Below are 25,509 nucleotides of genomic sequence, written 5' to 3' on the forward strand. Positions count from 1 at the left end.
ATACAAAATGTTTCCAAACTAAATTTATATAAATATTGTTTAATCTATTTTTCTCATAAAACACATCAACATTCAATTAACTGTTTTCTGCATGTAAGTTCAATACTGGATTATAATAACTGGTAATTAAATATAAGAACTTACATTTATATCCTTTCTCACATTATTCTCCTTTCTAGCAAATGAAAACTCAGATTTAATGTTGGTAAACCCTACATATTAATTAAAATTTCAATGAAATAACAGGGAGAACTTAAGGTGTTTCAAATTTTAAAGTAAATATCAATGAATACTAAATTTTTAAGAACTATCTTTTCTGTGCAACGGTTATATAGTTCCCTCACATTTTTAAAAAAGACTATTAGATATCAGTCAGCTAATTCCACTGGAATTACGTAAAATCAATCTACTACACACAATTAGAGGATACAAGAGTAAACATTTACTCTGATGTAACTTATGCTTTTCCCTAAAATTTTGCTTTACAGCTTAATTTGCTTAGTAAATGTTAAAAAAATAAGACAGGGTATAAAATACAGTGTCATCCAATACTGTGTTTCTACTGTCACAGGACACAAATTAGATATGAAATAACAATGAATTACAACACAGGAAAGAGATTTTTAACGCATCGATTAAGAATTTATTTGCCATAATAATCCTCATAATAAAAACAGCAAACGGTTTGTTGTGCTTTGTTCTAGGCCCTGCTGCAAGGCAAAAACAAATACTAATTCATTTAATCCTCCAAGCAACCACATGAGGTAATATTACTATTCCCATTTTACAGATGAAGGCACGCAGGCACTGGTTAAGTTGAAAAACCTTGTCACACAACCAGTAAAGAACGTATCTGTGAGTCAGATCCATGCAGTCGGATCCCAAAGTCCATGCTGTCAACTGCTACACAAAATAGATTCTAGTACGTTTTATAGCAAGGCATCCTGGACATCCCTTTCGGCAGTGGTAACATTTGACCTCTACCCATTTTATATGTGAGTTCAATTTTGCAAAGTGCTTCAGAATTCCTTCAGGAAAAAAGGTGGAGCAGACACGAAACATATTAGCCTAGGTTTTATCCTATTTTGTTTTTAGGGTTCTGAAGGGAAACGTTTCTTTAAGAAGCTTTTTTAGAATAATTTATAAGTCTTGTGCCCACGTTACTGAACGAATTTCTATAAACTCTTCCCTTGAGCTCTAGTAGGGCAGCTGGTGTGAAGTTTCAACTGCGATCATAAATACAGCCTTACCACCTGGTGTCAGTTTTTGTTGTCTCAAAACCGTGTTATCTTAAAAATTCTTTTTTTTAACAACAGTGCATATACAAACAAATCTGGATTTATCAAGTACTCACACAGAGGTATTCCTGTTTTAATTTCATTCTTAAGTGCCAACAGGGCTGTGGAGATTTTTGTTTGCTTTTAAAAAGATGCAATATTTTAGCTTAAAAAAAAATCCCCAAATCAAATAGGTATGGTAACCAATATTAATGTAAGGTGGCAAAGGCTACCAAATTATCATTAAATATGACACAAATGAAATGAGCCTCAAAGGCACTAAGTCAAATTTATGGCTTTTATTAATCATGGAATTTAAATCATCACAAACATGCTTCTCAGTTATTCTAAGCAGTATCTAATGAAAAGGACAGCAGCATGGTGTTCCAGATTTGTCTGCCTTGTTTACATAATCCTGAAGAATTACATGCAAATTTTATCTTATTTGCTACTCTAACCCTAACTAGCCTCAATGTTTTAGAACTACTACAATTTCCAAAAGTGTAGATTTTTGTTTATCTAATTACTCATGTTTTGATTTGGCTAAGTTTTTATTTTATCTCCTCTTTTAAGTATGAGGCTTTTAAATGATTCCGTATTAGTTATGAAGTATTTTATAAATACAGATGCAAGAAATTATTATATTTCTATAAAATGCCAGCACTATCACTTCTTGCCCTTTTGGCTAAGATCAAGTGTAAAATGCTATCACTCTTCTATTCTAAAACACAATTCCTCACTTTTAAGCAAACCAAAATGATAGTTACCAAGATTATGTGAACCAAAAGGAATTGGGGCCAAAAAATCAAAAACGAAACAAAATTCTCTGACATCCCAGCTTCTATCTCTGCTATACCTAATTCTTTCAATGAGAAAAAATGAATGTTATTTTAATGTAGAATTCTAGGTGCTAAAAAAGCTTTCGGAAATCAATAATAGAGCATTAATTTTAATATGTCACTACCAATTTTTAAATATTCACAAAGAGCTAAGTGCTTATTTGACATGGTATATGAAGAGCTATATTAAATGATTCACAACTATTTCATGGAGTCATATTCTGTAAACACAAACACACACACACACACACACACACACACACAAACCGGAAACCAAATTCTAGTTAAGATGATCAGTTAAAAGCTTGCATTTACCTCTACTTCTCCCAAAGTTGTTTCAAAGGGTTAAAAAAAACATAAACAAATACCTATAAACCAACAATGATCAGAGAAGTAGACGAAGGAACAATATTCAGAAACCTTAAGAAGGAGAAGGGCTGACTTAGGAAGTTTCAGAGAGCTGATGGCTAAGCCTGCAACAGATCAATCTGGGAGGAAAACCAATGTACCCACAAAATCTCAGGAAGTCTCAGACAATGGAAGACATTAAGTAACTCTGGAAGTGACTATGAAGGCGAGGTGGGGGGGGTGGGGTGCCAAAAACAAGATTTGTTGAAGAGCAATTTAAGAGATAAACTTGTACCCCTCATCACTCCATCCCAGAATCCTCCCTCTCTTCACACCGCTGGAAAAAATGCCCCTCCTCTTGCTCAACAGAAACCAGAGTTTCATTCACTGCATATCACACACATGGGAGAGCGTCTCTGGACTGGGACACTCACACATGACTGACGGTAGGGGGCGGTATTCAAAACAGAAGAATCAAACAAAAGTCTGTGTCATAGATATTTACACTCAAAGTCCACTTTCCCTAAGCTCCCAAAAAGCTGTTTACCAGGATTCATTTAAAAGATAATGGTATGAGGCGTCACCAGGGAAACATATTAAGAGAAGTCCAGCAAGATCATCTCATCTTACAAGAAATGAGTAACAGGACTCATCAGAACCTGTTCTAAGCAGCTTTGCAAGATCTCACTTTAAAAATGAAACATTTGGGGGGGCGCCTGGGTGGCTCAGTCGGTTAAGCGGCCGACTTCGGCTCAGGTCATGATTTCACGGTCCGTGAGTTCGAGCCCCGCGTCGGGCTCTGTGCTGACAGCTCAGAGCCTGGAGCCTGTTTCAGATTCTGTGTCTCCTTCTCTCTGACCCTCCCCTGTTCATGCTCTGTCTCTATCTGTCTCAAAAATAAATAAACGTTAAAAAAAATAAAAAAAAAAAAAAATGAAACATTTGAGGGGCACCTGGGTGGCTCAGGTCATGATCTCGCAGTTCGTGTGTTCAAGCTCCGTGTTGGGCTCTGTGCTGACAGCTCAGGGCCTGGAGCCTGCTTTGGATTCTGTGTCTCCCTCTGTCTCTGCCCCTCCCCCGCTCATTCATTTTCTCTAATAAACATTAATTTGTTTTTTATTTTTTTTTTCAACGTTTTTTATTTATTTTTGGGACAGAGAGAGACAGAGCATGAACGGGGGAGGGGCAGAGAGAGGGAGACACAGAATCGGAAACAGGCTCCAGGCTCCGAGCCATCAGCCCAGAGCCTGACGCGGGGCTCGAACTCACGGACCGCGAGATCGTGACCTGGCTGAAGTCGGACGCTTAACCGACTGCGCCACCCAGGCGCCCCATTAATTTGTTTTTTAAATGAAACTTTTGAGGGAAACATCTCTAAGGTAAAATATGGAGAATGACCCCCCCCCAAAAAAAATAGAAATAAAATTAAAAGAAACAGACCGAACAGGAAAAGAGAGCCTCAAAAAACATGAACAACTTCAGAAAGGTATTCTGTCCGTGAAGAGTAACAATAAGCTATAAAAGAACAAAGAAAGTGCTTTTTATATTAAATATAGGATAACAAAAAACAAAAGTAGGTTAGAAAATACAATTGAATAAACTTCACAGAAATGAAACATGGAAAAGCTACATTGTTTTCAACATTTTGGTGTGGGAGGTCCAACGCCAAATTACCAAAAAGTTTAGAAAGAAAAAACAGACTAATTAACAAAGAAAACAGGAAAATCTCCCAGAACTAAAAAAGAGTCTACATATAAAGGATCAAAAATCAGATTTCTCAATACCAGTTCTATAATACCAATGATCTAAAAGACTATGGATTGCTAATCTGAAGGGAGTATTCTTTCTCATCAAGACTTCTGAGCCATGATAAATTATCAGTAAGCATGTTTAGGAAAAAAAAGCAACACTTTGAAAAATGCAAAGTCTCAAAAACTGTCTCCCCTACCCACTGTTTCTGAGGAAGCTCCAAGGAGCATGGGTGGGTATGCTGGTGGTGAGACCATGACAATTGGATATTGAGGAAAGACAAAACCACGGCACATAGAGAATCCCTAGGACAATAATCAAAAGGACCACAGAATGCTAACCAGCTAATTGTGTAGCAGGACTGGAGAACCACCAGCCCAAACTAAACAGGATTCCTTAAGAGACTGTGAGATGATGAAATTGATATGTATTTTGGTTACTTCACAGACTTATAGTTCTTAGGAAGAAATTTGAGATGAATGAGATTAAAAAAAAAAAAAACCCAAGTAAAAAAATCAAAAGTTTTAAATTCCAAGGAAAACTAAAGATCACAAATGAAAGAAAAATTAATCCTATGTTACAGAGCCTCCCATATGAGCAGCATTTATAGTCACAAGAGTATAAAACTAAATACAGACACAATCTAAATATTTTATACAATTGCATTAAATGGATGATAGACAAGAACTGTGTCTTTGCCAGAATAAGGAGCGGGGGACAGAGATAAAAATGGATAAGCATTAAGGGCACCTGGATGGCTCAGTCATTTAAACATCTGACTTCAGCTCAGGTCATGATCTTGCAATTTGTGAGTTCAAGCCCCACATCAGTCTCTGTGCCCCCGCTTTGCTCCTCCCCTCACCACACATGAGTGTGTATATGTGTGCTCGCTCGCTCTCTCCCCCTCTCTCTCTCAAAAATAAACATTAAAAAATATTGAATAAACATTATACTCTATGGTAGTACCTCAAGAGATAATCCCTAACACTGAAAAGTGAGAGGGGAAAAAATAGCATAAAAATATTATTAAGATAGGTGCACCTGGCTGGCTCAGTCTGTAGAGCATGCAACTCTTGATCTCAGGGTTGTGAGTTCAAGCCCCACACTGGGCATGGAGACTACTCAAAAAAAATTTTGTAAAAAAAAAATTTTCTTTTTAAACATTATTAATAAATACAAAGTAAATACCAAAAGAAACTACAAAAAGAGTTCAAAGTGGCAGTCTCTTGTGATGATGTGGGAGGGGAGGAAAATTGCTATGTGTTTTTTAACAAGCCACATAGAATTTTCTGACACTTTAAACCACATGCTTTTATAATCACCAGAAACCTTTTTTTAAAAGTTTAATGTGGGGGCGCCTGGGTGGCTCAATTGGTTAAGGGTCCAACTTCTTTCAGCTCAGGTCATGATCTTGTGGTTCGTGGGTTCGAGCCCCGCCATCCGGGTCTGTGCTGACAGCTCAGAGCCTGGAGACTGCTTCGGATTCTGTGTCTCCCTCTCTCTCTGCCCCTCCCAAGGCTCACACTCTGTCTCTCTCTCTCTCAAAAATAAATAAATATTAAGAAAAAAATGTTAATGTTTTGTAAGTTTAATGTGAACACATGGTTTCCTTACATCCTATTTTCCAAGGTAAGAACTGACTAGAACTCACTTTCACTAACATTATCAGAGGTCTGAAATAAAGTGATACTCTTCTAAAGAGAAAGGAAACTGTGGTTTATTCAGCCCCAGTTGTCAGGCCCAGTGTTACCTACTTTTCCAACTGAGCCCACAGAGGGAGTCTTGACCTTATACTTTTATGTGGGAAATGGAGGTCCTGGGACATTGAGTCACATAGCAAATGAACAACAGATAGCTTACAACTCTAATTTCTTTCTGATTCCAACACCCTCACTCATTTGTCTGCCACTAGATGGATTAAAAGAAATTAGTCATGTTATTTAATAAATACTAAAACTCAGAAATTGTTTCCTTAAACTACAAATAAAACATTGAGGCTTTTTATTTGCTTGGGACAGTCTTTACAAACAAAGTATGATTTGAGAAATGGCCAACTAGATACTTTTTATCAAAGATCTAAGATTCAACTTTAAGTTCAACACAGTGATTGGTATATAACATCTTGGTCAGATAGAGACTTGTCAACTTTGCACTACATTTGCTTTCACTGAAAGGCCAGAGGTCAGCATTCCCAGGAAATGTGAGGCACACCCACACTTGTGTACCAGGGTGAGGAATCGCTCCACTAAAGTAGCCTTGGACACGCTGGGCACACACTGCGAAATCAGTCACTGACAAAGGCACCAAGAGTAATAAGCTCTCATCTCCCACCAAGTCCTGGATTACTGGCTTCTGGGTGGTCTGACTCCCAACTACTGTCTGGGGTTTGATCTTTTCTTGGTATTTTTGACCACTGGTTTTTTCATTTTCCTCAGTTCTCTATTCAACCTGAACATGCAATCCACTGGCAGTTTCTACCTCCTTGTTCTAGAGGCTTACTCACATCTTCCATAAAATAACCCAGCTAATCACAGCTATCCATCCCACAGACTTCAGTACCCCAAGTATCATCTATGTTGGTGCCTTTTCACTCCCTCTATCCAGAAAAGTATTTCTTCTAAAAACGCTAGTTAAAATCTCATCTATTTTCCAAAGGCCAACTGAACTGCCACTTCTCATTCCTAGATCTTTGAAGAAATGGTTTCTCAACCCCCCTGTAACCTCACAATTCTGTACTCTGAGGACCTTTCTGTACCAACTATACTCGGCATTTAGGTTTTATTTTTATTTACTTCCTTTTTTTCTGCCCTAATGAAAGACATAAAGAAGGCACGGAACACATACATCATGGGCGTTTTTGTATTCCTCCACAAATTATCTTTTTAGTTTATTAATTAATTTAGTTATTTATTGAGAGGGAGAGGGAGAAAACCCGAGTGGGGGGAGAGTCAAAAAGAGAATCCCAAGCAGACTCCACACTGTCAATGCAGAACCCGACGTGGCTCAACCCCACAAACCATGAGAGATCATAACTTGAGCTGAAACCAAGAGTCAGGCACTCAATCAGCTGAGCCACCCAGGTACCCCTGTATTCCTCCACAAATTCTTAAGCATATTATATGTTCGATTTGCTGAGTTAGCCTCACATGTTCTGCTTCTGCTGTCCTAGGCTCAGATTCCCATACCATGCCTCTCAAAGGTTAAAAAGTTAACAATTCTTTTAAAGAGGAATTTAGCTGAGTAAGAAAGAAAGTCATAAAACATATTTCCTAGTAAAATATGAATTCAAGATCCACTGCAGTTTTTATAAAAATGTTGGTGCATTATACTGAACATACAAATATCTTTAGAAAACAGCAAGCTAAAAATGTCAAAAAGGTTTCGTTGTTGCAGATAATGCTTAGATCTTTCACTATGTGTACCTCCTAGCAAGGGTACAGCACATTCACCATGTTGTCTTTTCCTTAAAGCAACTGGCAGGATTCTTTCTCTGAGTCACATACTTGGGAAATGCTGCAATAAACCGTATCCAGTCTTCCATATTTACATCAACTCAGACTGAGGGAAGAGCTTGAGCTTATCATGGGTGCCTGGGTGGCTCAGTCAGTTAAGCATGACTTTGGTTCAGGTCATGATCTCACAGGTCATGATCTCATAGCTCGGGAGTTCGAGACCCACATCCAGCTCTGTGCAGACAGCTCAGAGCCTGGAGCCTGCTTCGGATTCTATGTCTCCCTCTCTCTCTGCCCCTCCCCCACTCACGCTCTGCCTCACTCTCTGAAAAATAAACATTAAAAAATTTTTTTTTATTTAAAAAACTTAAAAAAAAAAGAGCTTGAGCTTATTAGTTACAGTTAAGAAAGGGGAGTGAGAAAGACTTTTTTTATCCTCAAAACCCAGTGAGTTTTTTAAAAACAAGTACCATTTAATTAAGTTTTTCATCTGCTTGACTTGTTTGAAACACAAATAATACACCCACATTCTACATTTTATTAAGTTTTTTTCCATATAATTTTTGAAATTGATACTATCAGTCTATAGTATAATTAGATCATTCAAAGAGTTAGTGAATGTTCATATTTTAAGCTCAACTGTGAATGTTTTACTATTTCTTTAGTTGTATGATGGTACACACTTACTTTCTTCCTAAATACTAGGCAGCTTTCACATACTGTGCACTGATGCAGAACTGGCATTTCCATTGCAAAAACAGATACTCGATCATGTGAAATAAATCCAGATTATAAATCTGATAATTTTGTTTAACGTCCCTCATGACTGAGAACAGTTTCAAACACTGTTTGGAGAAGGACAACTGAGTGTGGCTATTTGTTTTTAATAAAGTAACGAAGGGAGTGATGGGGTGTTGGGGAAGAGGGCCTCAATGCAAAGGAGACATTACAGCAAGAACGTGAGGAAGGGTACACAAGTCACGATGCTCTGTGGAAAAGGATATTCCAGTCATAAAGAACAGTAAGTGTCAAGGTCGCCAAAGTGAGTTCTTGCTTCTTATGACTTCTATATTGATTAAAATAACAGAAAGCATGAGGTTATAATTTTCTACTTGGGGCCTAGGAGAGACAGAAGCAGCTGGTATAAGATTTTAGCCAAACATCTAATCTGCTTTATGCTTCTATGGCCCACAAGCCAAATTTGTGTTTATAAATAAAGTCTTTATTGAAACACAGCCTCAATCACTGGTCTGCATATTCTCTGTGCCTGCTGTCAGGCTACAACTGTTGAGTTGCTGATTCTTCTCGGAGACCCCACAGAGGCTATAAAGATTAAAGTATTTATTATTTGACCGTTTACAGAAAAAGTTGGCTGATCCCTCCTCTCTGGAATTCAGAATGCCATCTCCAGCAGTGCTAAGTGCTCCAAAGAGACATGTGGCCACGAGTTAAATAAAGCTCATAACCTCTACATAAGGAGTGGGTAGGCATCACTTTGTCTAATTAATGAGCATTTTAAACACTCTCACAACAGAATACAGAATCCAATTATGAAAAGGAGAAATTAAGAGATTCTACTTCTGATCTAATAAATAATACATGCTTCTAAGCCAGTAACATATACTTCTTTTCAAGTCATAACAATAAAATCATATAAAAGAGTTTAATCTCTTGGTGATATAGCAAGTTCTTTGTTTAATTTCCCATCTCTATTCATCCTGGTATCCAGGAGAAAAACTGTTAAGCCAGAAAACTCAATTATTTCCCCTAAAATGGAAAAACATAAATCTAGACAACTTACAGCATCTGACCTTAGGCAGATTCAGAATAGAAAGGATGGAAAGCCAGAGTTCTGATAGAGTGAGAGGAAAAATGTTCTAACTGTCCCAGGGGTGGACAATAATGGGGAAGCTTTCTCAGTGTGCCCGGAGCATAAACATAACAACCCTGCAGAGAACAAGGTACCACCAGAGAGTAGGCAGGAAAAGGAAACCACAGCTGCTGGGGGCTCTGTACCCAGAGTCCGCTAACTCTTCTGGTGGTATTTGTTTGGAGAGAGCACAAGAATCTCCCTAAACACCTTAATTTTACAGAAATGAAAGATTCGAGAATATTCAAACTCACTGTTTCATTCCACCAATGTGTACTTTTGAATGCTTACTCCTACCTTTGCTATTAGACTATCAATAGTACTGATGACTGATGAAAAGTAGGCACAGTTGACTACTTTGTTACCTTAAATAACCAGAAAGGAGACAGGATAACTGATACTAAGAAGTACTCTAATTTGCTAAATTAGGTTATTCAACATCTAATTTGCTAAAAGGATGCAATGATAGAAAGCATTAAATATATAATTACTAACCATAAAAGTGTAGTTGTTTTTTTTTTTTTTCACTTTCTTAAGAAATTAAAACCTGCTCCCGCTAATCAACTAATGTTTCTTCTAGTAACTTTTTGCTAATAAAATTTATTTTAGGTCCAAGGCTTTCTAGAAATGATGGCTCATTTTGGGGGGAATAGTAAAGAAAACCAGCATATTGCAAGGACTCACCATATTCACTACTTAAACATGAGAGATTTAATCCCAAAATAATTTAATAATTCATGAGGAACATTTCAAGTAAATATTTCAAAAGGACATTAAAAAATCAGGATGCCAGAAAACAATTCTAATTAAACGCAATCCCTCCCCAGATATTTCTGAGTACTGTATAACCCTTAAGGGACAGAAGTCTCTTTGTAAACATCTAAAATGATAAATCTGTTTTAAAAGTATAATATTCAAGGGACTCTGACCTTCTATGCAACATACAAAAATCAAAACAATGTATCTATACCAGTGAAGCCTGAAATCTAACAATGACATACTTTCTCTAACCACAATTAAGACTTGTATTCCCAAACAGAACACTGTTATAATATGAGCAAAAGCCAAACAGTGTGGGCCTAGTAATACCAACTCAATCTGTATTGTTTTTCTTTGCTATAAATTGGGACACAGTGCATTTTAGTGTAAAGTTAGAAACTAACATTAAGGATCTAGATGTGAAATTGCAACTTTCTATTTCAATCTGCTATTCAGAATCTTAACCCAGCATTCCACATAATACACTGCACATGTTCCTCCTTATGTCTAAAGAAGAGCATTTGCAAAAGTGTACTGAAAACCCCTAAAAACTGTATCTGTGTGCATAGGGGTAGGGGAGGGGTGGAGAGTAGTAAACAACCTAGCAGGTTTAGAAATGGATAAACTTGAACTGCTGAAAATATGCTACTTATGGGAAAAAAAATGAAAAACTACATACCCTTGAGGGGAGAGTTTGTCTAGCCATCCGGATTTAACCTTCCTTGCAGAGGACCCATAAAAACAGGCATAGGGAGATATTGCATTTGAGGAAACGATTGAGGACTCAGTATTTCCACTTGTTGAGCTTAACGGATAACTGTGCCTATTAACAGGGTCCAAATTCAATGCTTTTTGAGTCCTAGATTTAGATGCCTTTGAATTTTTTCTTCTTAAACTCTGAAAGCATTCTTCTACTGTTGAATATTCTGATTCTGAAGCAGAGTCTACTGGAAAATTAACTTTGTCCTCTCGAGGTATCCAAATATCTTCTGCTTTGTCTTCGCTTATATTCTCCTCCTTCCTGTTATCATATATGCTAAATGGAAACAAACTGTGTTAACATTTCAAAATACCATATGTATTTGAGCCACTGATTACTTTTGAAATTTATAAACAACAAACTGCACAGAAATTTAAAGTCAGAAATCTCTTAAGAGCTCCATTAACCCATCTGATAATTTCTAAAACTCTTCCAGAAAAACAGAAATCTTTTATTACCCTAAGATATATTTGAACACTGCTGAAAGTAGTACAATTTTTCTTATGTGTCATTAATCTGATCTGTTTATTTGGGTGGGGGGTGGGGGTGGGTGCAGACTGGTACTAAGAGTGAAGACTGACCACATTCCCTGCCTCGTAATTTAACATCATCACCAACAGCATTAAATAGCCATTCCAACTTGTAGTCCCTGAGTAACATTCATGAACCACTAACTCATCTATTTGGAGATCTCACTTCGAAACTTGTTGCTCCTCTCTGGCTCTCCACGATTCAATTCCAAGAGCTTTAGTATTATTTTGTAACACTAATGAGGGAAAACTTCACCACACTGTTAGCTAGGAAATGAGAAAGAGTCAGGATACAATCAGAAGGTAAAAGCTGTGTAACCTATCATATTCACCAGAACACATTCATAATAGCTAAGCATATTTCTACAGATTTAAGGAATGACAAAATAGGTTCACTCAGCCATTAATGTATAATAAAACTCATTACAAAGAAGTTTTTGCTAATCAATGAAATAAATATGTGTAGGAGTCAAATTACATCCTTTTGGACACAGTGTCCTAAAAACTCACTTCCTTAAAGAATGATTTAACCTGGCCTCTTCCACATTTTGCATTATAATACATACATATCAAATGCTAACTGAAGATCCTCAATTATTTAGTTTCAACTTAAGAAAACCCACATTATCAGACTTGGAAAGAAAAGGATAAAATTGAAGATATAAAATGAACATTAGGTAATGATGCAGGACACTAAGTCCTAATAAAGTTGAGAAAACTAAAATTCAAGTTGGTGCCTCACAAACTGCTTAATTTCATGAGTGATCCAAATAACTGGGTAAACTGTCAAGCCACTTGTCAATGATGAACTTCCAGTAAAAAAGGATGTATTACATTTGTAAAAATTCTGCACCTTAGATAGTAATTTTTTTTTTTTTTTTTTTTGCGCTGCCTCTTTTTCCTTCATATTAACATAACTTCCCATCTTTAACACACAATTGTGGGCACCACATATTTTCCACTTTAGGATGGGAAGAGTGATTTCAATTAGGAAAAGACTAACATAATCTGCTGCAAAATATCACTATACACCGGATTTACAGACTCTAAGTTCAATTATTAAAATAAGTGCCATTATTCAGGGTTCCTGGGTGGTGTAGTCGGTTAAGCGTCTGACTCTTGATCTCAGCTCAGATCATGATCTCACGTTCATGAGTTCGAGCCCCACGCTGGGCTCTGCGTGATGGCACGGAACCTGCTTGGGATTCTGTCTCTCCTTCTCTCTGCCCCTGCCCCGCTTGTGCTCTAAACAAACTAAAAAAAAATTTTTTTAATAGAGTAAGTGCCATTACTGAAACATCTAGAATGAGAAAGATTTGAACTTACTAATGTAAACTATTTTCTTAGAAACATAATATGAGCAAGTCAACACTGCATAACGTTATATTCAAAAGAATTAATCATCATCAATCATGACCTCATACCTTGATTTCACAAGAAAAGCGTTTTTTTCAGTAGTTGTTTCCCCTTTGAGTGTTTCTTCATGGGTCCAAAATTCATTCTTTATAGATCTCTTCTATTAAAAAAAATATACACATATATTATATACATACATTTTTTAGGACAGCAATATTTTCCAAATATCCACAATGTGAGCTTAGTTTTATTACATAAATATCTAACTGCTTAGATCAATTTTCAGTAAAAACTTAGAGAGACTATACTAAAAATAGCCTCTCGATGCCTTTTTCAAGATATTTAAATCATTAATAATGCATCATTTCATCCAGGAAAAACAGAAGATGCCAACCAAGAACAAAATTTATTTACTTTTAATTTCCCACTTTTTGTCTTCCAACTTCTATTTTATCCTGACCAAGAAATAAAATAACCAAAAGAGCACAAGTACTTGAGAAGAAAGAAAGACTGATAAATTAAATAATGAAGATATGAAGATATGTTAGAAGTAGATATTTGGGTATAAGGCAAAAAGCAAAATCTAGGGGGGTTCTGTTTGCCTGATTTTGCTTTCTTTGGGGGTTTGTCTTTAAAGTAACTTATTTTTCGGAAAATTCAGAAACCCCCCCTCCTGTATTCCTGAAATTGAATGTATTTTTGTGATATATATTCAAAGATACACATTCGACATGATTTTACTTAAAAGAATTTTACTGACTACCAATGTCCTGCTTCAATATAACTCATTCTCCAAACACTTTAAAGGAAACAAAGAGGGAAATATAGGCAGAAGAACAAAGACTTGAAAATGGAAAAAAAAATAAAAATGTATGGGACTAACCTTGGAATTTTCTAGTCTCTGGAAGAGAAAGGTCTCTCCATAAGGAAAAATGGAAGATGAATTTTCCTCCTTTGAATCTTTTGGGGAAATTATAGGATGAGAATGAAAAGATATAAATAATGTGAAACATTTTTTAAAAAGGTATGCACTTAATAATTTTATAGTAACATCACAACTTAAGCTTTATCCTCTGAGAGTCCAAAATTATGCTTATAATATTCACCTCCAAAGCAACTCGTCCCATGGCTTCTTGGTGTAGCACTCACTGTATATGCCTCTCACTTCCCAACCAAGGCATATTACTCACTGTTTCGGAAAGTGTGATGTGTCATATATGGCCTTGCTACCCTCTAAGATCCACATTAATATAACTAAGCACATTTCCCACATATGATGCCATTTATAATGTTAATTCCTAAATAAGAATACAGTATTAATGGCATAAAGTTAGTGTTAGATCTATTGTAATTTCCAATGAATAATTAAAAGTTCACTAACATAACAACTAGACGCTGTATCACTCAAAACACCAGAATCTACTTAATATAATCTAACACCACAGCCACTAATACACTTGTAAAAATAAGTTATTTCAAGAGATTTTCCACTGTCCTTGTGTTACGCCCATCCACAAGAAAGAATTCCTAACACTTTCATTCTCTGTTATGGCAAAAAAAACTTTTAAAGGGTCAGTAACCAAGTGTTTTCCACCTTATTGTTAAGAAGAATGTTCCTGAACATATATAAACAGAATTTTCAAAAAGAAAGAAAAGCCTCTGTCAATGATCAATTTACCAAAGTAATGTCAGCCCTTTCCCGTTACCATGGCAAAATTACTTTCCATAAATCCAGGTCCTATAGCTCAGAATGTCAGAAACCACTTAATTTAGTTAAATGTCTTCGACTGTGGCTACTGATAAATGAAGCCTGGTGCAAAAAAAAAAATTCTTTTTACATTAGTATATGAAGATTTCCAAGAGTCTGAGTACATATGACTGTCTTTTATTCACTCATCTTTACATGCATCTGAAGTATTATGAACCCTAGCAGATAGTTATTCCCATTATTTCCTATTACACAGGGGGCCTACTTTCTCGATCACAATTTTCACACATTTAAGACTGTCATATGAGTGCTAATTTACAAAGACTTTACATGCTGAGACTCACTTTCCTGTGTCACAGACTTTCCAGTTGAGGTAGCAATGTTTCTTCTCTCACGGAAATAGCTTAAAGCAAAGGGGAAAAATAGATAAATTAAAACAGATAAACAAAAATTGGTAAACTATGAGACTGAGTAAAGGATACAGACATACATTCCATTCTTCTGGGTAGAAAAACCAATATTCAAAAATAACTTTGATTCTAATTAAACAGAATGGCTAAATTCCACAGATGTGTTTTTCTAAATAGTCTTAAGGAGATTTCACTAGATTTTACAAGCATTTGCTTCTCACATTTATACTTTACAAAAGTAAATGAATATATTTGCCCAATGCTAGTATGTACGTTGGATTTTCAAAACTGCTAGACATACCCCTGTGAGACACTAATTTTCTAATTAGAATTCATTATTTATTAGGGGTTTTTTGTCATTAAACTTTACAATTACAAAATTGAGTCAAAAATTTGTCGGCTCTATAAGCGTAGTATGAAAATATATAAGACCTTTCCTTAAAAATATTTGCTGCCTTGGGAGAGAAAGATTACAGGTAATTAATTAGAATACAGCCTAATAGCAATGAGAGAAGAAAACACTGTGTAAACAGATGTAATGAATACCCATTACTATATAAATGAGTTCTATTTTTCCATCTAAGTGTAAGAATCAGGACAGTGTCTTTAGGATCGCTGAAATTTGTATCTGGCCAAATAACTACAAACAAGGATTTAAAAAAAAAAAAAAGAATAGAAACTAATGAAATAAAATATGGATAAAGTTTAAAATCATTTTAACTAAAGCTGGTTATTCAAAATGATCAATCAAATTGATAAACCTCAGGGAAGGAAAATAAAAGACAAGAGAGACAAACTACTGATATCAGCATGAAAGAGAAGACACCACTACAATTCCTACAAACATTAAAGGGATAATTATAGATTATTGAGAAAAACTTTATTTCAATAAATCCAACAACTTAGATGAAATGGAAATATTTTTTGAGACATAAATTACCAAATATGATACAGAATAGAAAAATCTTAATATCGCTAGATCTATTAGAGAAATTGAATTTAGTAGTCACCTACCTGCAAAACACTCTAGGCCAAGCCATTTCACTGATGAATTACACCAAACATTTCAGAATGAAATAATACCAATTCTACATGAACTTTTTTCAGAAAACAGGGAAGGAGAGACTATTTCCCAATTCATTCTATAAGGTCAGTATTACAGACACAAAGCCAGTCAAAAACAAAACTACAGATAACTATTAAATAAATTGTCCTCATGAATTTAGATGCAAAACTAATTAGCAATATATTAGCAAATCAAATCCAACAACCCATTAAATATATATATATATATATATATATATATATATATATACATATATATATATATAAACTTCCTCAACCTAATGAAAGGCATTTATGAAAAACCTACATCCTAAATAATGTTGAAGGCTGACTGATTTGAAGATTGAGAGTAAGACACGGAGGTATGCTCTCACTACTTATAATCACATTATTTCAGAGGTCCCATCCAGGACAATATGATATATAAAAGAAATAAAGGGCATGCAGATTGGAAAATAAGAACTCTTACAAGCAGAAGGTATCCATTAAGTAGAAAATCCTAAGGAATCTGCCAGAAAGATTCTCAAACTAGTAAGCCTAGCAAGGTCCCAGGATAAGGGGAAGATATTAACAAATTCAATAGTATTTCTAAATGCTAGCATTGAGCAACTGGAAAAATAGTTTGAAATATAAATTTTATAATAATATCAATAACATGAAATAGTAAGGGGTAAATTTACCAAACATGCGCATGATCTGCACACTGAAAACCATGTAACATTGAAAAATTTAAAAAGACCAAAATAGATAGATATACCATGTTATTTATTGGATTGGAAAACTCAATGTTGTTAAGATGTCAATTCTCCACATGTTGATATACAGGGTCAATGTAATACCAAACAAAATTCTAATGAGCTTTTATATAGAAATTGACAAGATGACTCTAAAATGTACATGCACATACAAATAACCTACTATGGTCAAATATTTAAAAGAACAACAAGTTGGAAGATTTATACTGTACAGTTTCAATATTTAGTCTTAAATCTATAGCAATCAAATCAGTGTATAATTGGTGAAAGGATAAACACATAAATTAATAGAACAAAATAACAATTCCACCTAACTCCCACACATCTACGGTCCACTGATTTCTGAAAAAATGTGAAAGCAATTGAATGGGGAAAGGATAGTCTTTTCAACAAGTGTTGCTGGAACAACTGGATATCTTAATGAAAAAAGGAATGAACACCAACCATTATTTCATACCATATACAAAAGTGAACTTGAAATGGAGTTTAGACCTACATGTTAATGCTAATGTTCTAAAACATCTGGAAATATATGCAAGAAAATCTTTGCAACCTTGGAGTATACAAAGATTTCTTAAATTTAAAAAAAATCAAAACCAAAAAAGAAAATTATGTATGTATTTAATATATAAGTATTTAATAAAATTAGTAAATATTAACATACATGATAAATATACTGAAAACATGTTTAAAGACGAATTACAAGAATTTTAAATATATTAGTGGTGCTTTAAAGCATATTTTGCTGGTTTTACTATTAGTCATATGAAATGTAAAGAAAAATGTTTGTGGTTTTAATTATGATACTCAGTATCCAACTGCAAGAAATTACTGAATCTATCAACCAACTTCATTTGATCTAGTGTTGATGAAAGATTAGCTCAACACAGGAAAAAAAGTTATTTTGAAAACCAGCCATCAGTAATTTATATTCTCATTTACCTATGAATAAGTTATCACAAGCTATTTTATATTCTAATATCTATTATGCCCAAAACATTGTGTTAGGAATTTATATATATCTACATCTCATATTTCATCCTCATAACAGCTCTATGACATAAAACCAGTTGTCCTAATCCTGCCAATAAAGGAGGCTCTCCCAGCCCAAGTCCACAGCTAGCAAGAGGCAAAGCCCCCATTCTTTCCTTTCTGCCTCTTTCTGCCCTATTATCTTCCCACCAGTTATCCTAAAAACTGTAGGTTGCCTTTTAAATTTAACATATAAAAGCATGGTTGATTTATAAAAATTAAAAAACCATTAAGAATAGCAGTAGTTATCACCTTCTCATTAATTATGCTTTCGTGACCTTGGTCAAGTTACCTAACAGTCCTGAGCCTGGTTTCCTCATTTACTGAAGGAGATTAATTCCCAGGCCTGCTTCCCGGGAATATTACGAGGATTAATGAAAAAATGCTTTTAAGGAGCATAAGGTGTGCCCTTCACAATATAAACAGCAAGAATGAACCAATTATCATTTTTATTAGAGGAGAAAATGGTCCTTCTGGTAAACTTTATGTGCACATTTGTTTCTTAAAGTCCTTAAAAGTATTCACACTCTTCTTTGTGATAGAGAAAACATGTCATCAACCTAGTAGAGGAATAACCATGTGTTGTTTTTTTTTTTTTTTAGTAAAATACTACACAGCAATTATTACATAAAGTATGTGCATCAATGTGGATAAATCTCAAATATAATATTAAAACACCAAGTTGCAAAAAAAAAAAAAAAAAAAAAAAAAAAAAAAAAAAAAAAGCCTCTGGTTACCAAAGTAAATCTTTAGCATAACACAGATATTATTTTTTAATATATTTTAAACCACTAAAATAACCAAATAAAGCAGTGCTATCAAGGTTAATTAATGTTAAAGATCTCCCTTTATGATCCACACTTACCTGTTACTTAGACAAGGCAGTCACGGCAAAAAATAATTATACACCATAAATGGACTATCATTTCACAGAATGTTTTTAAAAAATGCAATTCTTGCAATTCATAACAAACTAACTACAACGGACTAACTACGGATCATTACAGAATTGAATTCAAAAGAAAATCACGATCATTAGGCAGCAGTTTAAAACTGCCTTGAGGTTACATATATCTAACTAAACACACAAATCTGATTTCAGAAAACATGAGTCTATTAACTACAGCACAGACTAAGAATGTGAAATTTATAATGCACAGATATTTAAGTCTCAATCCAAGACGTTCCCAAAAAGATGTCCTCAGGAAAAGAATAAATGATAATTACAGATGGATTACAACACAAAAGTCTACATTATTATCCTCAAATAGTTCTTTAAACTAGCAAAAATTGCAGCTCAAAATGTATTTTTTTATGGGCAGAAGTCATGAATAGACATATTTCCAAAGAAGATATCTAGATGGCCAAGAGACACATGAAAAGATGCTCAACATCACTGATCATCAGGGAAATACAAATCAAAACTACAAAGAGATATCACCTCACACAAGTCAGAATAGCTAAAATCAACTACATAAGAGACAATAGATATTGGTGAGGATGTAGAGAAAGAGGAACCCTCTTGCACGGTTGGTGGGAATGTGAACTTGTACAGCAACTCTGGAAAACAGCAGGGAGGTTCCTCAGAATGTTAAAAATAGAATTACCCTCTGATCCATCAATTGCACTACTAGGTATTTATCCAAAGATACAAAAATACGAAATCAAAAGGATAAATGTACCCTGATGTTTACTGCAGCATTATCTATAATAGCCAAATTATGGAAACAGCCCAAGTGTCCAGTGCCTGATGAATGGATAAAGAAGATGTGGTACTTATATATATAATGGAATATTATTCAGCCATCAAAAATAATGAAATCTTGTTATTTGCAATGATATGGAGGAACTAGACAGTATGATACTAAATACCCTATTATTTCAGTCATATGACAAATTTAAGAAAACAAAACAAACAAGCAGAGAGGGGTAAAAGAAAGAGGCAGTTAAACCAAGAAACAGACTCTTAACTACAGAGAACAAAGTGACGGTTATCAGAAAGGAGGTGGGTGGAGGGATGGATAAAATAGGCGATGGAGATTAAGGAGTGCACTTGTTGTGATGATCACCGGGTGTCATGTGGAATTATTGAATCACTATACTCTACACCTGAAACTAATATTACACTGTATGTTAAATAACTGGAATTTAAGAACACATATTTTTCAAAGTGGTGCTTTTTATATTATGAAATAAAAAGTATAAATCTAATGTCTTTTTACTTATAAAAAATCTGAAGCAGACAGATATCATTATCCTCTAAGAATAAATCAAACTATTAACTACTTAAATTTTGATTTGTCAAAATTTAGGTGAAGTCCAAATTTTGAAAATATTAAAATAATCAGCCTATTTTTTCATAGAATTTAAAAAGAAGACATTTCAAAGGCATATAAAGAATTTTGGATTGCTAAGCATTTTTCTGCTATAACATGAAATGTGAAGTTTTTCTTCAACATGGAAAAGATGGGATGAGTTTCTGTATTTTTCTCATTCAATGCACCCAACCACTGCTTAAGACTTTTCTGTACATTTTCTGCTTAAATATCTTTCAACATTAAAGTCTAAAATAGGGTTATCCATTTCTAATGTCTGTATCATGTCTACGTATATCTAGAGAAAAATATCGAAGATTGTTATTTTTAATAAAAAGTTCAAAGAAGCCTGGAGACTTCAGGTTTAGATTTCAAACTCTTAAAGACCCTTCAGTCAATATGGTACACCAGTCTTAACAATAAATTATAACAGATGTCCTCCAATCACTGTGCAGCCCCGCCTTTCATCTTCCTGCACCCCATCTCTGCTTCCTTATTTCCCCTTCCCTAAAAACATTTAGAGGCACAATACCTAAAAGAGAAGGACTTTGTGACTTGTGCCAAGGATAAAACAGTTGCATGCGAGACGTATGAAAATCTTTAAACTGGGAAGGAGGGTAAGAAAGGTACCTCTTTAGTAGCTGAAAGGATCTTGTTCTTTCCTGTCTTGAGCACAGAAGAGGAGGCTCCTGGAAGGATCACAGGACACGCCCAGGACTCCCAGGGAAATGGTAAGATGCTGGACCTCACTTCCTGCTTGGAGGCCTCCATGGGAAACCTCCAGGTGAAAGTGATAAGGGAAGAGCCAGCTCTTTAAGCCTAGTTCTGCCCTGGCCCTCAAGAAAGGTTAAAAAGAGATCCTGAGGTTCATTGCTCAATAGCCCCACCTAGCCCAGCCTTTCCAAGAAAAGGAGCAGGCAGGAATTCAGGAAAAACTGAAGACAAGGACAAAGATAATCCATTTGACCAGAGTGTTCATTTTGTCAGATAAATAAGGAGGGAAGAGGCAGCTGGGGAGGAACTGATGTCCAGGGAGACAAAAACAGAAGGCTTCACACAAGGAACGCATCCAACATCATATATACCTTTTAACAGATACATGAAATGTTTAGTAAAGAAATTATGTTAAAAGCATTGGCCACAAAGAAATATTTTTATTTGGTATATCCAGAAATGTACTAAAATATCATTTAGATGTAATCTGATTACAGAGAATCTCAGGTTATATAATCCACAGTTTTATTTTAAAACTCATATTATGACATTTTAAAATCTTGCAAAATTCCTATTTGCAATTCAGGCCAGGACCGCAAGGAAAAATACAAGTGAAGTCTGAAAATAATTTAGTTTCTCATTGTATGATTTGAGTACCACAGATGCAGGGTTACCATTTACCGCCATAACCAAAGAAGAAAGGTTATGAGGGGTAACCTGGCAGGGCTATGATGCAACTAGGACTAACTTATTTACTAATTTTAACATTATTTCAATTCTCATTTTCAAAGACTCATACTCACAAACAATGTGAATTACAAGTCTTTCATATGATATAAAGCTTACGCTTACAAATGAAGAAACATCAAGTTTCTCAAGAACTTATGAAAAATAGCACCTTCTAAAACTTAAGCCAAATGTTTCTTGTGTGAAGTTATATCCTTACAACTCCCCAAAGGATTCTGTTCTGGCAAAGACACAATTTTAATGTGTATACTCATGGCAAACCGCCCTCAGTTACTTTGTTTAAAATTAGCAAAATATTTTAAAACTACAGTGTCATACAAAAATTGGTAACCTTCTACATTCCTAATGCTTTCTCATATATGCAGTGAATATTTTTAAGAATATTTCCTAAATGAGTGGTTAAGAAAGTGTGTGGGTTCTAGAGTCTGATGTACTGGAATGAAACTCCAGTTTACCACTCATGTGATCCTGTCAAAATCAGCCTAGGGCTCAATTACCTAAGAAAATGTAGGAATAATACCTCCAGTGCCACTGAGAGATTTAGATAACCCACAGGAAATTATAAAACAAACTGGCTCCTAGGATGTTTAATAAAGGACACTATTACTACTGATTCCCAAGGAAAGACTAGACTTTGCTGTTGGCGCGAGGGATGCCAAGAGACAAAGACAAAGTACACAGGATCTCTTCCCTCAAAGAGTTTACGCTCTAATGAGAGGTTCTTAAATCAACAGTCCTGTAAATTGCCACATTTTCTTTGGCAAATACTAAACTTCTGCATTTTCTCCTGCAAATACAACCAGGATTTTGCACTGTAATTACCAAAGATGCCCACAGGCAACAGTACCAGCAGTAGGGGTAGAGTGGAAACAAGCAGGGAAGGAGGGTATTGCAGAAATGCCAGCCTAGAGCCTGTGCAGGAAATCCATAATTACATCTAGTACCACAGCAGTTAACAGTCGAACAACCTCATGACTCCCAGCAAAGAGACAAGTGTTAGCTTTTAATGAAAAAAAATAAAAATAAAAAAAAAGAAAGAAAAAAAAAAGAAAAACATCCCACCACAGCCCTGGAGAAAACCACAACTATTTTAGGTGTAACCCTGAGAAAGGGACGAAAGTTCTCTCTGCTGTTAAGTCAGCGCTTAGCCTCCGCAGTTACCTCAAAGTACTAACAACCCAACATGCAATGCTGGTGGGCTCCTCTTTAGAATTCCGGTTCCAGTGAACCGGATTTCACACTGTACTGTTACCATCTGTCTCCTACGCTACACTTCAAGCACCTTCGTTCCTCTCTACCTCCCCACTGAGCACAGTGACCAGAACCAAGCTGGTGCTCCCTACATGTATCTTGAATTACTAATTCATGCCAATGCATTGTGTCAAGCAGTAGAGATACAAATGTTAGAAACAGGGCCCCTGGGGCGACTGAGTGGCTCAGTCAGTTAAGCATCTGACTTCGGCTCAGGTCATGATCTCGCGGTTCATGGGTTCCAGCCCCAAGGTGGGCTCTGTGCTGACAGCTCAGAACCTGGAGCCTGCTTTGGATTCTGTGGCTCCCTCTCTCTCTCTGCCCCTCCCCCACTCACACTCTGTCTCTCTCTCTCTCTCAAAAAAATGAATAAATGTTAAAAAAAAGAAAAAAAAAAAAAAAGAAAAAGAAAAAGAAACATGGCCGCCGCTGAAGGACAAATAATCCAGTCAGGAGACAGAGTCAACAATTCAAATGTAAGAACTGCCCTCATGGAAGAATTTAAAACCAGGTGTGAAGGAAGGCATGGGAAGGAACTGCCAGGTAAAATTAGAGGAAGGGACTTTCCCCCACTTAAATGGAAGAAAACTAAAGAGTCCCAGGCAGTTATAAGTTAGAAATAGACTCTGGGAAACAGTGTACAAAAGAAATGACACGTTCTCATTTTAGAAGAAAAAAAAGGGTCATTGAATAGGCAAATTAATAGACGTCAAATTTACCAATCCTAAAAATACGCATTACAAGCAACTAAATTCACTCAAATTGAATACTTAGGGCTCATCATAAAAATTCTTACCTCCCTGAAATTCCTTTTGTAGACCCTGGAATCTCTGGTACAGGACGATGTCTTAGCAGAAAAGATCTAGATGGTCTTGAAACCAGCTTGCTACGGCTTCTCATGGGTGCTAGGATTGGTGACGATGGAACATACAAATCATTTACAACCATCTCTCCTTGAAATTGAAAGAATGGGGATGGCAGTGATCTTTCTAATAAACCATTAGTTCCACTTCCAGAATTTGCCTCTGATACTGACGGGCGGAGGGAAGAAAGGCATTCAGAGCCCACATCAGGAAGCTGGCTCACATTTTCTGAGATCAAATCAGCTCTGTTTGTTTGTTGCTCTTCGATTGTGCAATCCATAGTTATCTCTGTAATCAAAGATTCTCCTTTAATATTTTCACTACCAAATAAAGTATGCTGAAAAGAATTCAAACTTGGGTGTGGTTCTTCTTCTGGAAGGGGAAAGTTGTGTTTAGGAAGAGACAGCTTATCATCTGATTTAAGAGACTGGCTATTTTCTACACTAACATCATTTTGATCAAGAGTTTTGGTAACAGTCTCCCACTGCGTTGGGCTAGGTGCCTGAATACCACCTGCATCTGAAAGGTCTACGGAGTTACTCCCATCAGAGAATGGAGCATGGGGAATCTTTGAAGTCTCATCGTCCTTCTTTGTTTTATGAACATTTGCATATATTGGGATATCTTGCATTTTTGACAAGATTATCTGCAACTGTTTCAGTATCCTCCTCCGGTGTCCTGTAGGTGATATTCCAATTTTGTGCAGCACGCTGTCATTGACTGCCGCACAGTCCTTCACAGTATCAAAACCAAACTCGCGGAAGCATAGGAGATACTGCTCCAAATTAATGCTCATTAGGAAATCTCTGATATCAACATTTACTTCACTGACTGAGGACATAATGGTGGCTTCATTACTAAGCTGAGTTATCAAAAGCAGTACAAGGAGATACACACAGGAAAGTCCACTTCTCTATTGGTTTTTCCTCTATCACTCGCAACAGAGAAATGTCTCAAAATGTTATTTTCTTCACAGTGAATGTTTTATGTGCTTAAGCCTGAAAAAGAAAAGAATATTAATGGATTAGGATATTTCAGTTATGAAAACCTAGTCTGACATGATAAACTTTCTCTGGAGAAACACAATAGAAACGAGGATAATTACTTTCGCTCACTCAGAGTTTAGAATCTTTGCCATTACTCTGCATGCCCCAGAGAGTCAATTCCTAGGTAAAGTGTGAGGATACAAGGCAGAAATGCCATGGTGGGATCAAATGATGATTTTCAAAAAGGTAAAAAACAACTTTCCCACAAATATAAAATGAACATGTGTCAAATAATTTATTCAACCCATTAATGAAGGAACCAGTAAGATGGTAAGACTGTTTCCAGGAACATTTGTGCAATAGGTTTAGACAGAAAAGACTTTTTTTTTTTTTCATGTTAAGACTAAGATTAGTAGGTTAGATTTAAAAAACTGGTTAATGTCCTACAGGGCAATAAAACCATAACCTTTGGGGTTATCTCTCTACCAGACAAAAATCTATAAGCTAACAGATAACTTCCCAGTTCAGGGCTCTAATCAAACAGCACATAGAAAGTAGAGCACAAAATTAGAAATAAATACCCCTAGGGTGGGCCTGTTAAACAATACCCCCACACAATGCATTGAAAGAACATGCTATACATGTCTTTTTTGATTTCCAAATTTTAGAAAATGTTTCTTAACAGTATCTAGGTATGAACAACCCTACCCTTTAATACATTTC

At 35.7% G+C, this 25,509-nt stretch overlaps 1 protein-coding gene across 3 annotated transcripts in view; it reads right to left on the bottom strand.

The window, feature by feature from the left end:
• The window catches only part of ARAP2 (ArfGAP with RhoGAP domain, ankyrin repeat and PH domain 2), a 185,029-nt gene extending 160,375 nt beyond the window's left edge, over window positions 1-24,654 (bottom strand). For all 3 annotated transcript variants that reach the window (XM_049630420.1, XM_049630418.1, XM_049630419.1), the window contains exons 1-5: window positions 23,734-24,654; window positions 14,993-15,051; window positions 13,824-13,900; window positions 13,009-13,100; window positions 10,974-11,330 (exon numbers count right to left, since the gene is read on the bottom strand). In XM_049630420.1, the coding sequence (XP_049486377.1) occupies window positions 10,974-11,330; window positions 13,009-13,100; window positions 13,824-13,900; window positions 14,993-15,051; window positions 23,734-24,641 (1,493 nt within the window). In that variant the 5' untranslated portion in view covers window positions 24,642-24,654. The remainder of the gene's footprint in view (window positions 1-10,973; window positions 11,331-13,008; window positions 13,101-13,823; window positions 13,901-14,992; window positions 15,052-23,733) is intronic.
• Between the last annotated feature and the right edge of the window lie 855 nt (window positions 24,655-25,509).

The sequence above is a fragment of the Panthera uncia genome, chromosome B1 (assembly GCF_023721935.1).
Source record: "Panthera uncia isolate 11264 chromosome B1, Puncia_PCG_1.0, whole genome shotgun sequence".
NCBI lineage: Eukaryota > Metazoa > Chordata > Mammalia > Carnivora > Felidae > Panthera > Panthera uncia.